Source organism: Ambystoma mexicanum, chromosome 1q (genome assembly GCF_040938575.1).
Source record: "Ambystoma mexicanum isolate Mex_15411 chromosome 1q, UKY_AmexF1_1, whole genome shotgun sequence".
Classification (NCBI taxonomy): domain Eukaryota; kingdom Metazoa; phylum Chordata; class Amphibia; order Caudata; family Ambystomatidae; genus Ambystoma; species Ambystoma mexicanum.
The window spans coordinates 1,408,622,220-1,408,645,004 of record NC_090922.1 but is presented as its reverse complement, the minus strand read 5'-3'; the positions used below and the strand labels follow the sequence as shown (position 1 = coordinate 1,408,645,004).

The window sequence follows — 22,785 nt, the reverse complement described above, 5'->3', positions numbered from 1 at the left end:
GTTGTGGTTGTTGTCTTGGTTGCATTTGTTGTTGTCCTTGCGGGCATTCATTATAATACTGCTCTTGTCGTCCTCTACCACCCATTGGCAACCCGTAGCGGCTACCAGGATGTGGGTGGCCGAACTGCTGTTTTTCCCATGGGAGGAGGCCCTGGGTAATATCCCTTAGGGCGCATTCGACATTCTCTGGAAAAGGGTCCCCACCTACCACAGTTCCAGCAAGACTCTTGGCGTTCTCCCCGCATGCCCTGCCCTCCAACCCCTCTGTTTCCCTGCCCTCCAAATCCTCCTCTTTGTCCCTGATACCCACCTCATCCTCTTGCGTGTCTTCCCTGCCACTAGGGGCCCTCGTACTGCTACTTGCCCGCCATTGTCCTGTCCGTCTGCAGACCACGTCGCTGCCATCCTTGCTGGTGTACTCCTTGACCCCTCTCCCCTCCTTCCTGTCTTTCCACCATTAGGGTTGCGTTAATCGCAGCGACCTTCAACAATTTATTCTGAACAAGGTTCGCTTCATCTGCAAACCTCCTCTGTGATATTTCCTTTTCTCTCTCTCTTTGATCCTCCTACAATGATGTATTATGATGCTTTGAATCTCGGACCAGCCTTTGGCTTCTATCCCAGCTATTTAATCCAAGGCCTTGTGTACCTCCTTCGGGAGCCCTCTCTTGATAATAACGTAAAACAGGGCGAGGATTGGTCCCAAGTCGTGTCCGTTTCTGATCTCCACAGGTCCTGCACCCGAAGAATGAACTGCACTGCCTCTTCCTCCTCTCCCATAGTCCACTGCATTACTAAATGTAAGTCTGGAGTATCTGGGAATGTTTTACGCAGTGCATCCCACACTTGGGCCCTTACATTGTTAAACAATGACCCATCATGGCGATCAAGATTTATTGTTATTCCCGGAAAACCTGCTTTCACCCACACCCCGTCTGCCTGATCTCCCACTGCAGATATTAGCAAACTCTTTACAACTCCTATGGCTAGGGGCACTCCTGCTGTTTTCTTTTCAAATGCGTGTGTTCACTTTCCCGCCCCACCTGAAAGTGGAGGGAGGAGTTTCAACAGGTTGTTTTTGTCCATCTGCGCCCATGGTATGTAATGGGGTCTCCCTCCTCCTTTGCGTATAAGGGGCATTTGCAGTTTAGCTTTTCCTCCCTTTTTACCTACCGTTACTTTCTTAGCCTTACTTAGTGACATGTTTGCCAACCTGCTTCTCAGCCTCCTCTTCCATCTTTCCAGCCCTCCCCCATCTTCTGGATCCTCTCGTAATGGGAGCAACAGTTCTGCTGCTGCTGCTCATTCTTCATACTCATCCAGATCACTCCATACTTCATCTATCTCTCTATCTGAGTTTTCACCTCCGTGTCCCTCCCCTGCTTGGCTGTCTGCTGGTTCCGTTCGCACAATTCTTATTGGTTTGTCATTTAAATGAAAGAAGAACTCTCCTGATTGCCATTCATGTTCTGACCCCTTTGGCATATTGCCTGGTGGCGGTGGCAAAGGTGTGGACCCACTTGCAACGCTGGGTGGGGGTGTCAGCTCACTGGCTGCATTAGGTGGTACTTCGCCTCCCCCTGGCAGCATTTGTCCCCTGTCACACAAGGCTCTTAATCGTGTCAATTCCATTTGTGTGCTTGCTAGTTGTCGTTCTAGATCTCCCATGAGGTGTGCTAAATGTACTGGAGGGCCACTAGTGGGTCCATATAAGCCTATGGGATCATAGGGCGGTGGGGCGGTAGCTGCAGGGGTGGTCAGGGTGCTCGGTGCGGTGACATATTTTGGGTCACTGTACCCTGCGGCGGGCCTAGTTAACAGTGGATAGAGCCTTGTGAAATCATTTTCCCCTGCTTTTGTTGTGGGGTCCTCTACCGTTACTCCCTCCTCCCCTGATGGGGCTGTTGGCACTTTCGGAGATATCTCTTTGGTTGCGTCATTACTTGGTGAGGCATCCTCAAACATCCTCCACAAATATAATATTTCATGTCTGTTCTGGAATTGTTTACCTCTGTATTTCGCTAACAAGTGGGTTGTGACAAGATCTAGTACTCTTTTATCAAAGGACCCTTCTTCTGGCCATATTTGGGATGATCCCTCTCCCTTTATTTCCTGTAACCCACTGTTCGTGGTACGTTTGTATTTTTCCGCTGTATATGGGAAGATGCCGACAAAAATGAGCTAATGGTGTATCTCCTCCTTTGGCTCCCTGCCCTGCCTTTGTGTTTACCTGGATACTAAGTGTATCACACAGTGCAGTTGGAAAAATACTTGTACTTGCTCTATTACCACCTTCTGTCCCACACTGGAGTGAATCCACAAAAACCTTTTTACTTACACCTCGTCATAAACAACAAAAAATATCTGTTCACTCAATACTCTTTACCTGGACGATATAATTACATACATACTTTTAGACAGAACAATACATTTAACTTTAACAACATTTAACATTTATTACTTCTCTAATACTCACTACAACTTTTACCCTATTTTAATTAAATTCGCCCTTAATCTATTCTCTCATTCACTCCCCTCACCGGAGCCCCCTTGGGCTATCTTCTACAAGAGGTGTATTCACACCGAAAAAGAATATTCTAAATTACTACTCCGAGTCTACTTCATATATGAGACCCCTACGTTTTTATCTCCACTTATTCCCAGCACTGGTCAAGACAATGCTACGCGGCGCCGCCTTCTACCCCTCTTCGGAGCTAGGATCCCATATTCCTTTACCTCTGTATCCACAACCTAATGGCCATTTAAAGGAAAGAAGAGAAAAAGCCTATCAGTTACACTCACACAGTCCCTAGGCCCAAAATCTGACTCCACCTTGCTGTTGTATCCTTAACCCTTCCACCAGACACTTCATAGTTTTCCCCTCTTGAGAATCTCACAACCGGTACTCATGTGACCCGGGGGGTCCGAGAGCCTCCGTTCACGGTCTATCCACAATCGGGGCCGCACCCCAACCAAGCCGTGGCCCGCCTTGGAGAGCAGTCGGGTATTTGCAAAGATGACGGGGACCATTGGAACCTTTTGTTTTGTTCACACATTGGTCAACCGTGGAGGCAATGGTTTTGCTGGGCGAGTCCCGGAGCTCGCCGCGCGGCACGGGGGCCTCTCTCAGAGCACCTTCTCAATCACGTTGCGGGGGGTCACCAAGTGAAAGGGCTCACTCCCCACATTACCAAAATAAGTTAAGAATAAAAGACGCATCCCAGTAGAGAATGAGACCAGGAGAAAAGATTGTGAGGTTGCCAAAGATTTATAAGTGATTCGGCATCCAGAGAATTCTGCTGCCCTGTGAGCGCTCCGGCAAACATTACATTTACAATGGATTATAAGGCTAAAAGGCGTCATCAGTGATGTCAGCTATAAGGGTTACAAAGTGTATTATGATTGGGTACGAGGCGACGATGCATAGGTGCCTGTCGGTGCTGTTTCTTCAGGATTGGCTGCTCCTTTGGCAGGAGGGTGAGCCTCACGTGGTTCGGCTGGCCTTGCCCAGGTGGGGTGAGAGTCGGGTCAAGTAGGAGATGTGGTTGAAACTAGCTAAGCTGGCATGAATGCTTATTCTGAACATATAACAAACAATGACCATCAATATACCTATGCGTAAATCTTGAGGTTTACAAGTTTGGGTCATTCATAAGGTGAAGGGTGCGGCGTCTTACTTTCTGCGATAACCTGGGGACTGGGCTGGTCTGGCACATCTGGACGAGACAGGGAGTGGAGTGACGCATGTTACTTTAGGACAGGATATACTGTGACAGGAGTCTGGGTTTATTGGGGGCACTCTAGGGTGGTCAGCACAGTGGGGGCACACTTCTGTTACATTAAGAGAATACCTTAGGAGGGCACAGGGTTACAAAAGCAGTAATTTCCAACAGCTAGGTTGAGGGGTGCGGGAGCAGGTTTGTAGAGATGGTCGAGCTACAAGTCATGGTTCAGACTGGTTCACACACAGGACAGTGAGCTCAGAGGAAGAATAATAAGATACATAATGTTAATTGTTGCAGTTAGCGTCAGTGCATCCGTGAGAAAGGGACATGGGCCGCGCAGAAAAGGTGGGGGCGGTTGGTGCTCACTGTGCGCGGCGCTGCAGAGGGGAGAGGAGACTTCGCAGTGACGAATTGCAGCCTCGTCCAAAAATGAGGCAAGGGTACACAAAATAATCCAAGTGTGTCTTGCAATAGTCCCACCTTTGCTCCATCTGAGGCCTCATTCCCCATGGAAACAGAAGGGAGATGGAGGCGTTCCCCCACTAGTGCAAGAGCAACTGGTTCATCTTGCGTACAATGTATGGGGGGGCTAATTCGCCCCTTCCTTCCTTACACCTTTAATGGATTTAAAACAATTGTGTGATCATTAAGCCTAGCACTGATATTTTCATCAAATCTGACAAGTGAGATTAAGACTAAATTAAATGCTGATAAAGAAGTAAACCCTAAAATGAAGAGGTTGTGAGATCTATCCAACAAACGAGAGTGAGAGGGATGGTGGACCTAAGCGGTTGGAACAGTGTAATTTCAGAGCCGTGAAAAAAACTCCAAATAAATAGTTATGGTGGATTTATTTCATTTTGTTGTTTAAAGCATGTAACCTAGCTTGAGAGCAGCTGAGCTGTGTACAGAGTGTGGGTAGTCAACGTTTGGCCTGGCACTGTTTAACAGTAGCACAGTACTGTGAGCTGAGGTATGCACGTCGGTATGTGCTTTCATTGGGATTAGGGCTTGGTCAGGTGTTATTGAAAAAGCCATGTTTTGAGAAATTTGCGAAAGTGCCGAATTGTGAGGACATTCCGAGCCGATACCGGGATTGAGTTCCAGAGGGTGGGGGCATGACAAGAGAAGGATTACTTGCGGGTCCTCTCTTTGTGGATGAGTTGTGATTTTTGCCAGGAGGTCGATTTGCCCCCTGAGGAGAGTGTGCCACCAGATATGTGGAGCTGGATAATTGGAGTGGAAGATTCAAGGAAGGTAATCCAATAAAGACCCTAGAAAGTTCTTCAGGCGCTATGTGTCCAACCAAGCTAGTACTCCATTTTGTTGGCAAACACAAAAGGAGTCATAAGAAAAAATAGAAGTCTGAAACGTTGGGGTAATGGCGGCAGCGGAATAGACTTCAGAGTCAATCACCACCACCGTTTCAATGCTAGACGAAATGCCGGCACCCTCAGAGGACGTGTGGTTAGGTTTTTTAGTTGAAAAGTACCAGTTATTCCACTATTAGAACTTTTAACCATGTCTTGATCATACTGACTGGGTTGCATAGCCAAGAAAGCCATAATCTGTGACAAGACTTCTCGATCCACCATCTTGAAATATGGGGACTTGGGTTGAGGCGCAGGAGCAAGAATGGATTTACTACGCAACGCATAAATCTTCCACAACCTTAAACTTAATAAAGGTATAAACATGATGATAAAGTGCAAGACAGTTGGCCAGGCAGTGTAGGGTTACCAAGTCACTCACCAGCTCACTGCAGCTCCCAGCAGCTTCCATTTGCTGCTTCTGCACTAAGGTATTGCCCGTTTGAGCTGAGCATCGCGCAGTGCAGGGAATTAAGTAGGGGCTGCCTTCCCAAGATGGGTGTAAGTCCCAACTCTCGGCCACTCCAGAAAACAACTGCTGTAACTGTATTTAGGCATTGCACTTTGCACGCCGCAGGTGATTAAGTAGGCAAGTCTTCCTTAGATGACTGGTGAGTGTGACCAATGTTGCCTCCGTCGCGCCAAAGGTAGACCACTCCAATTCGTATTTCTCTCATCTGAAAGATAAGGAAAAGCACATGCGACAAAGTTGCCCCATTTGCCATTATTATTTGTACTTGGCATCAACAGGACACGTTGGATGCTGCTCCAACTCCTTTTTCTCCGGAAAGTGTGGTCTATCCATTCCATCAGCCAGTGGCTCAGCCTTGCTACTGTAAACAAAGGCTGGAACACTGCCAGTTTGTGAAAGATCCCTGGGATGAAAGTTGCCGTCTTGGATTTGCAGCGGACAATGCTGGAAATCAGAACCAGCCCACCATCTTAGCAAAGATTAATCAACAGGACAATCCACCATTTTGGAGTGGTACCCTGTGTAACAAGGTAAGAAAAGCCACTGGATAAAAGGGAAAAAACGACATGGAGATGGGTACACCCCACCCACCGGAAGAACTTGCATTTCATTATGAATTATGAACTGCAGTCATGGCACCTTCGTGGTTGTGGTAATGACAGCAGTTGCAATTCTGGCTGTGGTATATGTGGGCGCAGTACCATATGTGCAGGTAAGTGGGGATCTGCTGGAGAATCATGAAGTTGCTGTTGGACAGCTTTTCCAGCAATCATACAGAGGCCAGGCAGAATGGTACTGTCTGTCTGCAGGTTCTGACATAGCAATTAATCAACTTGTGATACACTTAAGGCATCATCATTTTCAGCGTAGAATTACTCCAATGCATTTCACCCTCCTGGTCTCCCTTTCTGCAGTTGATATGGTGCTTTAAAATGTGATGATCTGTTGATTAATTAGAGTCAATTCAAAAGGTTTCAACTGGCGACACTGGCTAGGCAACAACAGGGAGGTATGGGTTAAAGTGATGATCAATCTATGTGAAGTGCTTATGGGTCAATGTCGCTGCAAGCCTGCAAGTCCATTTTGAGCTAAACTATCTGCCATTAGTTACACATCTACGTTCATGTGAAGAAAGATTGATCACTCTAGCCACCTTGATGAAAGACTGGGCTGTCATAATTAAAATAACATGATAATGGTTCCTAAATTACTATATCTTTGGGGAGGTGGAGTCTCTAGACTAAGGTGGGAACAGTTGGCAAGACCATACGATCAGGGGGGATTTACAATAATGGAATTTGAGTTACTATCAAGTGTTCCTTTAACCGATTGATTAATTGGACTGGAAGGTAGAGGGAAGAATTTTTCTGGCTGCACTTTATAACACAAAGACATGGGAGTGGACCACGTGTTCTTACCATGTTCTTCACATAATGGTTTGCAAGTTAAACCTCATACAGAATACACAATGGGCTTGGGAGACGTTTTGGGAATATCTTGCATAATGATACACACCTCTCAGCGTTAATGTGTATGGCAGATCCTGATACTGATTTTTGGAGTTGGCAAAACGTAAAAAGGCTAACGGGATAGGATGCTGTGAACAATTAAAGGTAGATTTCAAGTTTCGCACTTTAGAAGTTTTATTTCCTCCTTGTTTAAGTGCTCCCCAAGTCACGCTTCAATACTGCAGGACACAAAACGTGTCGAAGACAACCTGCCACTTATTAAATGGTGCATGCTGTCATTACTGTGGATTCAAGTGTAAAATTGATATCCCGCGTGCATAGTGAGTTACTCTGCTTCAAAAACCTTACATAAGTGGCGAGAATATCTAAGCATCCCCCCTGGAAGATGAATCTTGGACACATATGTAGTGTTACTGGGAATTTCGCACTTAGTCCGAAGCTATGCCTTATACATTATAAATACACATATAGATTGGAAGACGAGACGGCTGAATCTAGATTGTTAAGGGGGGAATGCGACCCTTACTTCCTAAAAGAACTAATATGGCTACCCAAACTAGAGCTGCACAGGCGACCGAGAATGCTCGAACTGGGATGGAAGACATGGTGCAAGGCGTGCCAGGTTGTGGGAAACGCAACTCCATGCTCCCCGCAGGCGCCGATGGTGGCGCTATGTGGGGCGGATGAACAACTGAGCAAAGGGTTACGCAAACACTGGGAGTCGTTGGGCCTGGCTACCTTGGGAGACATATGGCAAGAGGGGAAGGCACTGAATTTTCATATGCTAGTTGATGACACAGGGGTACACCCGGGGTAATATATCACTTACACTAGAATAATTAAGCGGGTGAAAGAAAAGTGGCCCGAAACAACACTAGCAGAACAACCTGACACCGCCATAAAAACCATGTACGACATCTCGTAGGGAGGGCAAGAGGTATCCCGGATCTACGAACTGAAGATGTCGGGAGCCGCTCCAACTAAGGCGGGACTGGGAAGAGGAAGCGGGGACACAGATGCGAGACGGGCAGTGGGAAAGAGCCCAAAGATACCATAAAAAGGTGTCTAGGAACGCGAGGCTGCAGCAGATCCAATTATACGTCACCCACAGGGCATACGTGACCCCCCCAAAGGATCACTAGATTTGGTGGTACCGAAGTACAAAAATGTACCAAGTGCGGGGAGGTGGATACCGGGATGACCCATAAGTTCTGGGCGTGCTCGGAGGTTGGGAAATTCTGGGAGGAAGTCAAGCTGCGACTATCTGACAAGGGGAATTAAGCTAGATGTGGAATCCGTGTGGGCATGCATGCTGGGGGGGTTCACCAGACCACGCAACCTGAAACATGTCTGCAAACTCAATGATCTGGCGTACATCCTAGCCAAAAGGAGAATAGCAATGGGCTGGAAAGCAGCTCACAGACCCAGGCTAGAAGCATGGTGGAACCATCTCCTGAAATGGGTAGATGCCAAGACAGTGGTATGGTATGAGGCAGCCAATAGAGGGGAGGATGAGGAAGTGGGCTCTCTGATAGCTTGGAGACAAATGGTAGTCACATTGTCGGGATCCTCCCATACTAATCCCAGAGAATATGACACGACTGAGAACGAGGAAGGGGTCTAGCACTAAGAGAAAGGTAACCCAAGGAACGGAAGTGCAAGCCTGAGTTAAAAGGAGGTCTGGGGGGAAAACAGTAATTAATAACATATGAATGACTGCTAAAATGCTTGTGAATGAAATGTCGGTTGTGATGGTTATTTTTTGTTGCAAAAATCAATAAAAATTTTTAAAATAAATATATACACAGATTATTTATCATTACAGTCAAGATTTCCTTACATATTTAATCTGTCTATAGATATCGGATGTTAGAGGTTAAGGGGCCCTTTAGAAGTGTGGCGGTGCCGGTAATATGTGTTGATTAAATTACTTCCCTTTTTTAGTGCCAACTGTATTACTTTCAGTTTGACTGCACTGCCAATTCAAAGACTGAAGGTGAATCCGCCTCTTCACTTGCAAAAATCAGTTGATTTACCCCTCATGGTAAATCCTCAGAAATACTCTTAGATCCCCCAAAGATCGGGGTCATATCCGCCTTAATACCACTCATAAACCAGCAGTAAATTCGCTGGACAGAAAAAAATCATGAAAATACCATCACACTCAAATGCAGCGCAATGTCCTCCCTTACCATTTGCATGAAAGTATTGGTCTCTTCACCAGAGAGCACCAAATGCAATAGCACCGAGACACCATCCCAGAAGGACTAGAAAAATGGACGGATCCCCTCAAAGGTTAGCTTCTTCCAACAATCCTACATTATGCAGAATGCATTCATGAACAAATCTCCTTCACAATGTTCAGTCTTCGCAACTACATAAGCAACCAACTCTCCGTTCTCTGGTGAAGACACCAGCGACATCGGAAAAATAGTGAGGATGTTATCACCTAATTCCTGATACATATGAACTGGTTATATATAATGCAACCTTGACATTCTACAGATCAGATATTATTAACATTGTTTTTTTCAGGTATGATTGACAGTTCTCATATCAGCAGTCATGTATACATGTCCATGTCTTTAAGATTCCAATTAATATACCGTAAACCAAGCAATTTATGTGAGTTTTAATATTAACAGATAGCACACACAAGATGAAGAGTTTGCATACATACTTAAAACGTGTTGAGTGTAATATTCTATTAACTGTTAGACATTATGAACCTAGTGAACGATGGAATTCGAAAATTGGTAAGCTGTAAAAAAGAAGCAGACAATAATACAAACATTGTTCATGTATGTAGGATTCAACCGTTAAACAAGAAGGTGAATTAATCATTTTGTAGTGCAGTTTTAGTTCCAGTAAAAGGCATAATGGGAATGTGAAATTGGACTTACCAAGAAAGTCAAAAGGAGATAAAATACCTCCTTGTGTGGTCATGGCTAGGTTCCTTGGACATGCAGCCACTTTAGAAATCTCCCTTAACAACAGCCATGAACTGTATTGCAAAAATGATACAACTGCCACCAACTAGGCGACTTCCGTACACCCAAGAAGGCAAGGGTACTCTTCTGTGAAGACTAGCGCTTCTGACCTTTGCAGCATATGGAGAGGATGATGAAAGATGCAAGCCCTCTGCTGTGTGGTTCGCAGTGGCATCTGGGCCTGAAAAGCTCCAAACGTGGGTGGGAGAACGGAGCAAAAGTTTGCACCTGCATTTCTGGTGGATCCTAACCTAATATAGGCAACTCTTGCTTTCCTGAACTGTGGTGTCACTCACAAGATGGCTGTATCCCAGCCACTCAGGCTTGTGCCTGAAGCAATGTCCCCATACCCAGATTGCAGGAGTAGCAGGAAGAACATTAGGTGGAAGATTAACAGTCAGAACTCAAGTGACAAGCGGAAAGGGGTCTGCAGTCATAATGTCGAAAAAATGTCGATTTACAAAAATGTCTAAAACATAATGTTGAAAAACAAATGTCTAATTTTTTATTTTTTTATTTGTTTTTTTTTTTTGGGTTCCGGGGGTAAAAAAAAGGGGTAAAACAAAAAAAATTCAGATTCCAGATAGAAGCAGTGCACACAGTTCAGTGGACTCTGTGAATGAGGTCCATCCACAACGATGTGGGAGTAGGTATGATGGCTGCAGTTCGGCCACTAAAATGAAAGATTGGCTGAAGAATTGGAGACCTGCACAAAGAACCGGTTTTGGTCAATGAGCTGAATGGGGGAATATTCTAGGAGTCTTGACCAGGCTAGCATCTGTTCAGTGATATGTATCTAAAATGCAAGGACAAAGTAGGGAGAGGCAGAATAATTCTTTGGACCTGCTCTTGTAAAATGAAAACTGGGCATTAAGAACTTGTACAGGACATGGCGCCAACTACCATGCTCCAAAGAGATGATGGTGTACATGAAATGGCTGGAGGCCTTCAACACAAAACTGGACAGGGTGGAAAAAAGTAGTTGCAGAGGAATCAAGGTTGTGGGTTGTTATGATATGATATGATATGGCATTTGTAACGCGCCTATACACAAGTGTTTCAAGGCGCGACGAGGCAGGGGCGGACAAGGGGAGACAGACAACGATCCTACTAGGCCAGGTGTTATTTAGATCGCGCAAGTGCAAGGGTAGAGGGGACTGGGAAAAAGTGCAAGGGGAAGGGAGAGGGGGAAAGTGCAGTACAGGGGATGTTCCAGAGGGAAGCCCCTGATGAAGAGAGAAATCTACCACCAAGAAATCCAATTGAAACCAGACCTTCTCTCTGGACGTAAGCCAGACATAACGATCTACTGATCACGAGGTGCAGGCTTCAGTGTAATAATGAGACCATTTATCATGATCTCACAAGACAAAGAGGTCCTTCCCACAACATGAAGTGGCACATGTTTTTAGGGTCAACCTGAGAATGTAGACAGGGGACATCAGAATCAGATGGATTTTTCTCTATTGCATTCCCCTTATCTGCTATTTATTTCCTACAGTGTAAGCTAAAAATGATCATATACTGTAAAGAGCCAATGTACAATTTGATGAAAACACTGCTCTTCCCCTTTCTTTCTCCCCTCTCCTCCACTTCGCCAATTATTAAGGGACATATTAGAAGTTGCCAGATTCCCAGAAATGTAAAATCTTATATTTCTAGTATTTATGAAATTACTGTCTTGCCATATCATGTACTTTGTAATAATATGTTGGAAGCAAAAACCTATGATTTTTACACAGTCAGGTCGCTGTGAGTCAGAACCAGCAGTGTTCGGCTTGAACCAGCAAACCACAGAATGACAGAAGATGCAAGCTGCTCGCAGGTAGTACCTCGGTCTCACATCCAACACTCACTGCTGCGGTCTACCTCTAACAATTGCAAACTCGAAGTTAGGGATTTGATGGAATCGACCTGATTCATGGAGGTTGACATTTATTTAATATTTCCCTCTTCTGATCTTCACTAACACTCACAGAAATCTGAATATGTATACAAATGCAATTGGTGGGTTTTAAGTTTTTTTTTCTTGAGCCCATCAAAGCCACATATTCTGCCTGATGAATCAGATATGCCACCCTTTCCGGCTCAAAATATCATACTTTCCAACTTTCTACTGTTAAGGAAAATGCAAGCCCGAATTCCAGCCCTCAACCCCCACCATTTGTGCTTTCAGCTGTCATCATGTTTATTGTCCCAGATGTTCATGAAACTGTGCTCAAAGATTGGCAATGGCACGAAATAAAAGAAGAAAAACTGGTTTTGAAACTGAGTGTTCCTGCTGTCGGAAAGTAGATGGGTGGCTGTAAAGAAAAATACTCATGCTCCCAAGTGTCCCAGGATAACAGAGGAGCAATGAGTTGTGGTGGTTCCGCAATACAACTGCATGCAAACAAAGCTTCTGAACCTCCCTGTTTAGTAACAAGCTTAAGGAGGATCATAAGTGGGCGAAATATGTTTACTAGGTGAATCATGTGTAGGGCCAGTGCACACATTTATTTGCTGAAAATAAGGCAATGAGGCTTATATAGAGTGTGGAGTAAATACAATCTTCTGGGTTTTCCCAGGTGGAAAAAGACCTCATTGAACGTCTTGACTTTCTCACTTTCCATCAGTGGATTCCCAGAAGAAAGCTGGCGGGATGTCCGCCGGTCCCCTACATGGCAATGGGGATCTGTGCATTGTCTGCCAGTGGAATGACCACTGGCAGCTATTCTGCTAGCCTTCCTCCAGGTTAACTCCTAACTGTAAATCAGGCGTAATGTGTTTTTGTGATGTGTATATGAAACAAACATACTGATGCTTGAGAACCCAAAGACCAGAAAGTTCTCCATATGAGGAAACTCTTTGAAGATCACTGCACTGCTTGCTTCCCAAGATCCCGGATTCAAATGCTTTTCCTATAACACCAGAGCACTCACATCTATGAAATTAGAAGTAGGACACAGAATTTTAATATAAGAATAAAGTGAATCTAAGGAGTCGGCGTGGGTGAGGCAGTGAGGCGCAGGCATTGAGGAGCAGGAGCAGATTGGGGGTAATTCAGATGCAAGACTATTCAGACATACCACCAGGCATATTGCCAGCCGTGAGGTATATCTGCTGGTGAACAGAATAATATCTAGTTTGTGAGTTCCGCCACCTGGGCCTCCTGGCTACTGGTTACTATGTCTGTTTACAACTGAAAGTGGATCCAGTGGATTTACATCACGCCCGCCACCACTGCAAACGGTAGGATTCTGCGGCTATTATTTGCTGCTTCTACTGACTTTACTGACTTTGCAGACTTTGCTGCTCATTGTGTTACAACGCAGATAATATTATAGCAGCATTGTGGAGCCACGGTGGAATCCCTAAATTCATAGTAGTATATTCAAAGTAACGTACAAACAAGGGCTCAAGAGGATCTCTAAGACGGCAGAGCCTGGGGTTCTAAGCCCCGTGAGAGTTGTATCGTTCAATACCGTGAAGAAACAAAAAGTGGGAGGTAACAACCAACCCCGTAAAGTTCTCTCCATTATAAGGAGAAACAAGAAATAGACTCAGATGAAGAGTCCACATCTGGGATTGTCAAACGGAAAACCCAGAGCTGTCTTAGATCACAGGTTTCTAAAAGGAGGCACATTTCTAGTGTGTCTGACTCAGAAGAAGAACCGCCTTCAAAATTCATACTAATAAAATTAAAAGGTTGTGTGAAAAAAACAGTGCCAGCATTTACAACAATGGAGGAGAAAAGAGCGAACACCTTTAACACCCGCACAAATAGTAAAGAGATGGAGAAGCTACAGCACAAAACCGAGAGCTCAACTAGAAAGGCTCTTTCAGACCTAAAATCTAGGGATTTTAGTACACATTGTCTCGTAATTGAGAATTTCCACAGAAGTAAGGAAGAAATTGTGTTAAATAAAGCTAACATTTTATGTCTGCTGCACTGAATTACAACACTCCGAAAGATCACCTCTAGAGATCTTCAATTGATTGAAGTGCCTGAATAAGATAGACTAGACACAGCCATAATCTATGTTGCCTCGGACAATATTATGTTTAAGATCATGAGAGCAGTAGGGAATTTCGTCTCAATGGGCTTTGAGCTATTGGAGTACGACAATGAGGAACGACAAGGTGACAGCCCATTGGACTAGACACCTCAGTCTTCTATTACTTCCGATGGACAGAGATAAAACAAACGCCATACAGACCAGGGCCTTAGAGGGAGGATGAACGACGAACCAGCCCGTAAGATTAATATTGGTCTTCTAACAAGAACTGTAGCCAATAGCACTTCTAAATTCACGACAAGTGGGCAGCCTAATGAAAGAACGGTCGGAACTGAGAATTGGTCATGGCTGGCGAGTGCGCTAGCCGGTAATACCAGCTCATAGCGCAACAAAGAGATGGTGTTTGACCAATCGCATACTCAAATGAAAGTTGTGACTCTTGCATCATGGAACTCACATGGTGTTTCCCATCCTTTTAGCCCGGGAAACCCAATATTTGAACTTTTTGAAATTGTAGGTCTACAAGAGACGTGGTTGTGTGAAGCACCCCTGTTGGAAGGATTTGCAATGTTTATTAATCCTGCAGTAAAAGGTAACAAAGGTCACCCAATGGGAGGCCTACCGATCACCTTGAAAAAGAACATACAATCTCTAGTGATTCAAGAATTCTGCTCGTCCTCTTGGATTCAAGCCTTATTGATTACTACAGGCTGTAGAACTACTAACCAGATTGGAAATTGGCTCCTCTTTAATCTTTATTGTAGCCAGTTCGGGTCTTCTGATGAAAATGTTGTCAAAATGACTTTGGACATAATGGATAATGCAAGGGACCTAAAACCTGACCTGGAAATCGTGGTGACTTTAATATGCATTGTTTTGATAAAGATGCTAAACTACTAGAAAGCCGTCACATTAATTCCTTAAAACAAGAGAACAGGGTGTTCCTATGGAGAGAGTTGATGGCAGAAAGGAATATCTTTATGGCCAATGGGGGACAGTCCAGCAAAAGCAATGTGGAGTAGAGGAAAGGAACATCAAATACTGGATTACCTATTTGCATCAGAGATAACTTTCAGTAGTCTATTAGTCTTCTCAATTTGGCCATCAGATAAGAGTGATCATGAGATCCTTACAACGGTACTGGGCAATTGGTCCTATGACGCACATAATATAACAACAGTGGATTTATATGTGAAATCGGGGCATAAAAGACTTAGCATCAACAAGGAAAACCAGCCTATTACAACATGTAGTAGCACAATAGTCCTTTAAAGAGGTCAATGGGTGTCTCCCAAAGGCAGGTTTTAAGAAGGTCCATGCTTTCAATGTCGAAATTATGAGAAAGAAAAAGGCTCTAAGGAGCAAATTGATTAAAGCCAGAAAAGAGGGTGGCGCCCCTGCAGTCATAAATCTGAAAACTCGTCATAAGAACTGGATGAGTAATCATAGATGGTTTTTGCACCAAATAGATGCTGAGGAGATGCTCCTATTAATTGGAACTAAAAACACGTCAGGAACTTGGAAAATACTAAACAACTTAAATACACCATAACATTCAATGCTACTGAACGGAGTGTCAGCAGCTACCTGGCAGACCCATTTCGAAACACTCTTCAAGTCTAAAGAGGCAATCAAGGCTGAAGACTTCCTTACCAACTCCGCATGGACATTCTCAAATGAAAAAATGGACATCAAGTATCTGATCTTAACAGCGAGCAACTCAAGAGCCCCGGGGCCTGATGGCTTGACAAACTGTCAGTTGAAGGAAGACCCCGAAGGTTGGTCGGAAGTGATGCATATTCAATTCGAAGAAATCAAAAAAACAAAACAAATACCCTCCTCTTGGTGTACATCAAATGTGGTGCCCTTCTTCAAGAAGGGCGATAGGTCTGATCCATTTAATTACAGACCTATCACCCTTCTGGATGTGACGGGTAAACATTTTTGGTGCCCTTATTTTAAGTGCCTTTAACAACTGGAGATACACAACAGGTCATTTTGACGAATGGCAATCAGGATTTGAGAAGGGATTAGGGACTGCTTTAAACCTATTCCTGATCAACTATATTAAGATCATTGTCAAGTCGAGCTCAAAGAAGAAGGTTCATCTAGCTTCAATAGACCTTTCTCAGGCCTTCGATGTAATTGAAAGACCTAAACTTTGGGAAAAGCTGCAGAAATGGAACTGTCCGCTGGACCTACAAGAAGCTATAAGGGCACTGCATACAAATACTAGCATGCGGGTTAAGCTAGACAAAGTGAGTAATTACACCGACCCAATACCGACTACAAAAGGCCTAAAACAGGGTTGCAGATTGGCCCCAATTGTCTTTAACCAGTTCATATCGGACATTCCATCGGCCTTTGAAAATATTAGATAATTTCCACCAAGATTGGCCAGTACAGCTGTGGGTCATCTACTTTACACACATGATCGAATCTTGCTTGATCAAACCAAAGTGGGCCTGCAACGAAAGCTGGATTCTGTTTCAGAATACCTACATGGAAATTACCTAACGGTGAACGTCTCCAAGTCAAGAATTCTTACCTTGGCATGGAAAGCAGCAAGAAAAAACATCAGGCAAGGAGAAATCATGCCCGAAGTCACAAGCTTTGTCTATCTGGGGATCACGATCAGTAACAGCAAAATAGAAGCACCAAAGGAACTTAGCCGTAGATCAAAGATGAGAATGTTTACACTACAACCAATAATTGATTTTTACAACATCAAGGTCGTTCCTATCATAACCTATATGATCAAGTGGTGCAAAGTCTCATTTTGCTCATCACACCACCTACAAGTGAAATCCCTCAAAGATTTCATTTTCCTGACTTCCAGGAAAGGCCACACCATGCACAGAACACATATGACACAAACACCACCAAAAATAAACATTTAAGGATACAAAGCCATACAAAAATAACTGGGGCAGATTACGTTGAAGCGAAGAGAACAGGTTACCTCATTTCAATTACTCACATCCCACCATACAATAGCCAGGGAGGAGAGACTTTTTTAAATGAGTTCCATTTTCCCTAAGGCACACATATTGGGCCTCATTACGGGTTTGCCGGTACCCCGGTGGTATTACTGCCAGGATACCGGCAAAGGGAAATACTGTTACTGGCACTTGCTGGTAACACTGTTAGATTACAAGTGCCGGCATTCACAGCAAGTCCCCAATTCCATGGAGTCTTTTAGGATCCCATGGAGGGATTTTGCCGCAATTACCAGCAACGGTATTACCGTGCCCGGGAATACAGGCATTTTTTTGCCACTAGTGGTTAGATTTACCTCCAGCTCTACGGCTCAAAATCTACTCTCCTGATATCTAACGATCTCTGGCCTAAGTTAGAGGAGGTATACTGGAGAAAGTTACTGGCCCTTCCGGCATGTATTCCTATTGACCTTATACGTGAAGAGTTGGGCTTGACTTCACTTCTTGCTATAGTACAATGGAAATCTCTCGCCTTCTTCCATAAATGTCTTCTAAACAACTTGAAAGGAGGCTTCAAATTACTACATCAAGTTTTGTGCGAAGATCCTGAACATAACCTGACTACTTGGAAAAAGAATTGCTTAGACATCTTAGCTGAAGTGGATGTTTCAGTGGATGTTCTAAAAACGAATCCTACCAGAGTCAAATGTAAACTTCTAGAGCTGGATTGGATTTACTCAAGGGAAAACGTAAGCACCCTTAGTCTGTATGGTCATAAAAACATAGCACCTAGCAAAAGAGGGAAAACACAACAATACTTGAAAAGATTCCCCTGCAGACAACAGAGAATGGAATTTATGAGACTCCGGATGAGCTTAATGCAGACGAAAGAAATCCTGGAAGTCAGGAAAATGAAATCTTTGTGGGATTTCACTTGTAGGTGGTGTGATGAGCAAAATGAGACTTTGCACCACTTGATCATGCAATGCCCAGGCCTTAACAAAATAAGAAATAGATGGATGGGAAGACTAATTGGGAAATTCACAACAAGAGCATCTGATCGCTGTTGGTATGAGATTTTAGAAGGTGGATATACTGCACTGGTGCTAGCAGTACTTGGATTTTTGAAATAAATCTTTTCAAACATAGATCAGGCAGACGAGCCCATTAAGATATGTAACAAATATCCTGTGTTGAAATAGAAGATTTGGGTTGACTACCTTTTTTCCTCTTCAGTTTTATGGATGATCTTCCCTTAAAGGATTGGTTATTCTATTACGTGGACCACAAAGAAATGTATCAGAGTGGAATTGGGACGAAAATGATGTGAATCCTTCTTCTTCTTCTTGTGTAAGCATAAGGTTTTTATAATTGTAAAACCAAATGCTTAATAATAAAATAAAAAAAATAAAGTGAATTATATTTAAGAACAAGATTTAGATGCTGGGATCTTTTCCCAATGATGTTGAGCCTAAGGACCCTTTGTGTGAATCAATGTAATAGAATCCTATTTTCTGAAGTTGCAAGATTTACTGATAGTCTTCAGTAACATTCACTTGCCACCCGTGCTGCAAGATTAGCATAAGCATCTTCTATGGCTGAAAGTTAACAAATCAATCCACAACAATTGTAGAATAGTGAACTGTTGTACCTTATAATTATAAGTGTCCTTGATGCTGATGGGAACACCGTAGAGCAGGCCTTTCCTCTTTTCTTTCTTCAACTCCAGAAGCTGGGCCTCACACTCAGGAAGGTAATCCGTCAGACAGTTCACATCTCTGTGCACTTCTAGGGCCTTGGAGTAAGAGACAGCAAAGGAGAAGTCATCATTATGGTTTTGTATTTCTGATTTGAATTTTCAAAACAAGTATACATTGTCACTCTGTAAAGGTTTCAAGATGTAAATGTCATATCACACCTAATTTCACCAATGAAAGAAAGCATTTTAAATGAGCTGTAACACCGTAATAGCAGTGATAACATATATTTACCATTAAATATGTCAAGGTGGCTAAGCTATATCATGAAAGGCCACACCATGCACAGAACACATATGACACAAACTCCACCAAAAATAAACATTTAAGGATACAAAGACATACAAAAATAACTGGGGCAGGTTACGTTGAAGCGAAGAGAACAGGTTACCTCATTTCAATTACTCACATCCCACCATACAATAGCCAGGGAGGAGAGACTTTTTTAAATGAGTTTCATTTTCCCTAAGGCACACATATTGGGCCTCATTACGGGTTTGCCGGTACCCCGGTGGTATTACTGCCAGGATACCAGCAAAGGGAAATACTGTTACTGGTACTTGCTGGTAACACTGTTAGATTACAAGTGCCGGCATTCACAGTAAGTCCCCCATTCCATGGAGTCTTATAGGATCCCATGGAGGGATTTTGCCGCAAGTACCAGCAACGGTATTACCGTGCCCGGGAATACAGGCATTTTTTTGCCACTAGTGGTTAGATTTACCTCCAGCTCTTAGCTGGAGGTAAATCTGTCACCTCTACCGAAAAGGTTGCAATTGGCTGGTCCAGCAAAAGTGCTGGTAAACATTATTAGCAGCCCTTTTACCGTGCACTGGCCAACTCTTAATGATGGCCATTCTCTTGTGCGACTGACATTCTTTCCATGTTACGCAGTGAAGATAGCAAGCTCCACCACTTCACGTACATAACTTGTTTAGAAGGCTCCAGTTAACTGGGCATAGTTTTAAATGCAACAGCATTGAGCTATTGCAATGTTCTCTATTGAGCACTAAAGTAGCGGGCACTCCTTTTCATCCTAGCGCTCTTAGTATTCCCATACAGTGTGTTCTACAAGCCCTCTCAGGACAGGGCAAAGGACCTGCAGCTTTCACAAATTTGGGGCAATTTCTTGCCTTGGGATCAGGTAAGGTTCAAATGACACTCTACATCAGGAGTGCCCTTTAAAGAGAGAGGATTAGGATTTTCTCCTTGTGACAATACACTGCCCTATGACCAAGGCGTAGTGGGGAATGCCTAGGGATACTTCCTGCATAATCCCGGGCCAGCATTGCTTAGCGGCCGGCAGTGGCACCTGGCCCTTATGGTTAGCGCACCATTAACCTCAAGGGTTAGGCAGCGAACTTCTTCACATATCTCCAACTTTCTTCCTAGCTCCTCCAGGGTTTCCCAAAGGGTATCTACTAGGGCAGTTCCCATTTGCATGTAAATGTCCCTCTCGATTAACAACCATGAGGGGCAATCTAAAGGACAATGCCTTATCTGTCTAAGCTCCCCCAGTGACTTCCTAGACTGACCCCACCCTAGCAATATTGTTTATTGACTAAAAAGTATTATAGTGTGTGCCATCCAGACCTGCTGAACCAGGGCTGTGTATTGCTACACAGCAAGCCCAAATGCACTCCAAGGGGAAAATAATCCCTATATGCAGATTAATGTTTCTCAAAAGGATTTACGCCGTTCAGGCGAATATTTAGGTACAAGCGTACCTTATTATCTTCTATACTTAACTCGAATGGTTATGAGCAGTTTCATTGGCAATAAACAGCAAACTTAAAACATCAATGTCGAATGTATAGATAAATCAGAACCTAGATTATAGAGATAACTCTTGGATTTTAATCTTTCAAGTCCAACAAGTTACAAGAAGTGAGAAGATCAAATTTACACAGTGTCCTCTATTCACACATAGAGAACATATTTGTCCATTTTACATATAGTACACAGAACCTTAAGAAAATAAACAATGCCTTTCAACAACTGGTATTGTGCAAATCTGTTACAGGTCTCTATGAATTTGTCACTTCACAGCAGTATAATCAATAGGTCCAATCAACATAAACTTCCAAGTAAAGTCCCTTTTTGGGTGTCAAAAGATGACCAACGCATTTCGGTTCATAGAACCATCTTCAGGGTATGGATCTCACTCTTCCTATTCACAATAATGTTCATTACATGGACCCTGTAGGGTAATAGAGAAAGAAAACTATTCAGTGCAACCTTTTGGTTTTTTGGAATCCACTAGAAATATAAAATGTATAGAAATAACTACACTTGCTGATACGCGAACGGGGGCTCCGATCAATAACCCAGTCTTCTGGCAAAAAATCTCAAAGTACGGGGCAGAGGTGGAGTGCAGTCAATTGAGTATCTAAAATGAGACCAAAGAAGACCCATATGAAAATAGCAGTCTAACTGTGGGTGCGGGAAAATGAAAGAGGGTATAAAAAGGGAGGTAGAGCGTGTCAAGTGCTTCCATAGACATGAAAGTACCGAGCCACGGTCTGTGGAATAATGGAAATCAAGTATCTACCTCAGGCGGCATTGCCATAGAGGCTATGAGAGCTCCCCACTTGCGTTCGTGTCAACACGAATGGTAGTAGCTGAACTGTGAGATCGGGTAAAACCCGATGTAAATACAGTGTCCTTCTCCCTGTGATCGAACTCACAGTGGGATAAAGGTAACAAAGGCAAGTGCACAATCCAACGCGACTCGAGCGTTGCAGAACACTTACCTCAGGTCGCGAGAGCTTCAAGACAGTCTGGCCGCAGCGCAACGCGCGGTGTGACTGAGCTCTGCCATTATGCATCGTCCTGGCAACACCGCGCATGCGCGTGGGTCGCCAGGGCGACGTCCATCTTGGTGTGGGCACTGGGTAGTGCTAGGTTGCCAAGACAATGCGGCACATACTTCAAGAGGTTTCTCAACTTGTGAACACGTCCTACTGCCAGACTGGGGGATTCGTGAGCACATATGGGGCACAACCGCAGCTCATATGGAACCGCGGGGTGCCCAAATGATGCTGACAGTAAGTGCAGAGAATTAGTGAACGCGCATGGGGGCACACCCGCAGCTCAAATGGAACCGCGGGGTGCCCCTATGGCGCTAATGGTAAGTACGGAAAGCCAGTGGCCACCGTTAACAGAAATAGAATAAAATCAGTGAACACTAATTAATGTAGAGGTGAAGGCACACGCTCACCGACCTAAGCAGGTATGGGCTAATATCAAGTATCTGAGGCGGGGAATCTTAGAGCATACTCCGGAATAAATAAGTGTATGAGGAAAGGCACCAATGGAACCACCAGGACATGCCACTGGACCCACTGTCTACCTGAATGGTAAATCCAGGGTGAAATAATAAAATACTCCGACTGGAGTGACTAATACTTCTACTAGAGTGAAAAGGGCTCGTAGTTCGCTAAATGGGATAAAGAATCAATTAAATCTAGTTGTGTAAACATAAGAGTCATATACTCTGACATCATCGTGTAAAACACAGAAATGGATCATACAGACATCGGATGAAACAAATGAAAGTACAGAGACAATTAATATGGCATGATTTCCACAAGAATGGACTTACAAAGATGCTACCAAAGCGAGTACATACTCGTGGTTTAAGACAAAAGGAAAATTGTGGATGTTAACATTTAACACCTCCCAAACATGTACATTCAAGTAAGAATCAAGTCTCTTAAAGCAGGAGGTCTGACTTCTCAGTCTTACACAAAGCACATAAGGTCGAACTCGGTATTCATGCCGCGAAGGCTAAGTGAGTCTAAAAGTTCAATCCATAGGATTTCTCGTAACAGTTTCCGCTGGACATCCCCACCTCTGCTCCCCATTGTGACTTGCTCCAAGATGACACATTTGAGTTGTGCGATGGTATGATGTGCTTCTACAAAGTGCAAAGATACAGGTGACCTTAGGCTCTTGGTGCGGATATTGGATTTATGTTCTGACCATCTTGTTTTCACTTTTCTGGTGGTCATGCCCACATAATACAAGCCACAGGGGCATTTTAATGCATAGATTACATTTTGG

The 22,785-nt window shown here is 43.9% G+C and overlaps 1 protein-coding gene across 2 annotated transcripts in view; it reads right to left on the bottom strand.

Annotated features, from left to right (window-relative positions):
- The window catches only part of LOC138548445 (vitamin D3 hydroxylase-associated protein-like), a 726,529-nt gene that overhangs the window by 557,149 nt on the left and 146,595 nt on the right, over positions 1–22,785 (bottom strand). For both annotated transcript variants that reach the window (XM_069642277.1, XM_069642276.1), the window contains exon 3: positions 18,615–18,758. In XM_069642277.1, coding sequence (XP_069498378.1) covers positions 18,615–18,758 — 144 coding nt within the window. The remainder of the gene's footprint in view (positions 1–18,614; positions 18,759–22,785) is intronic.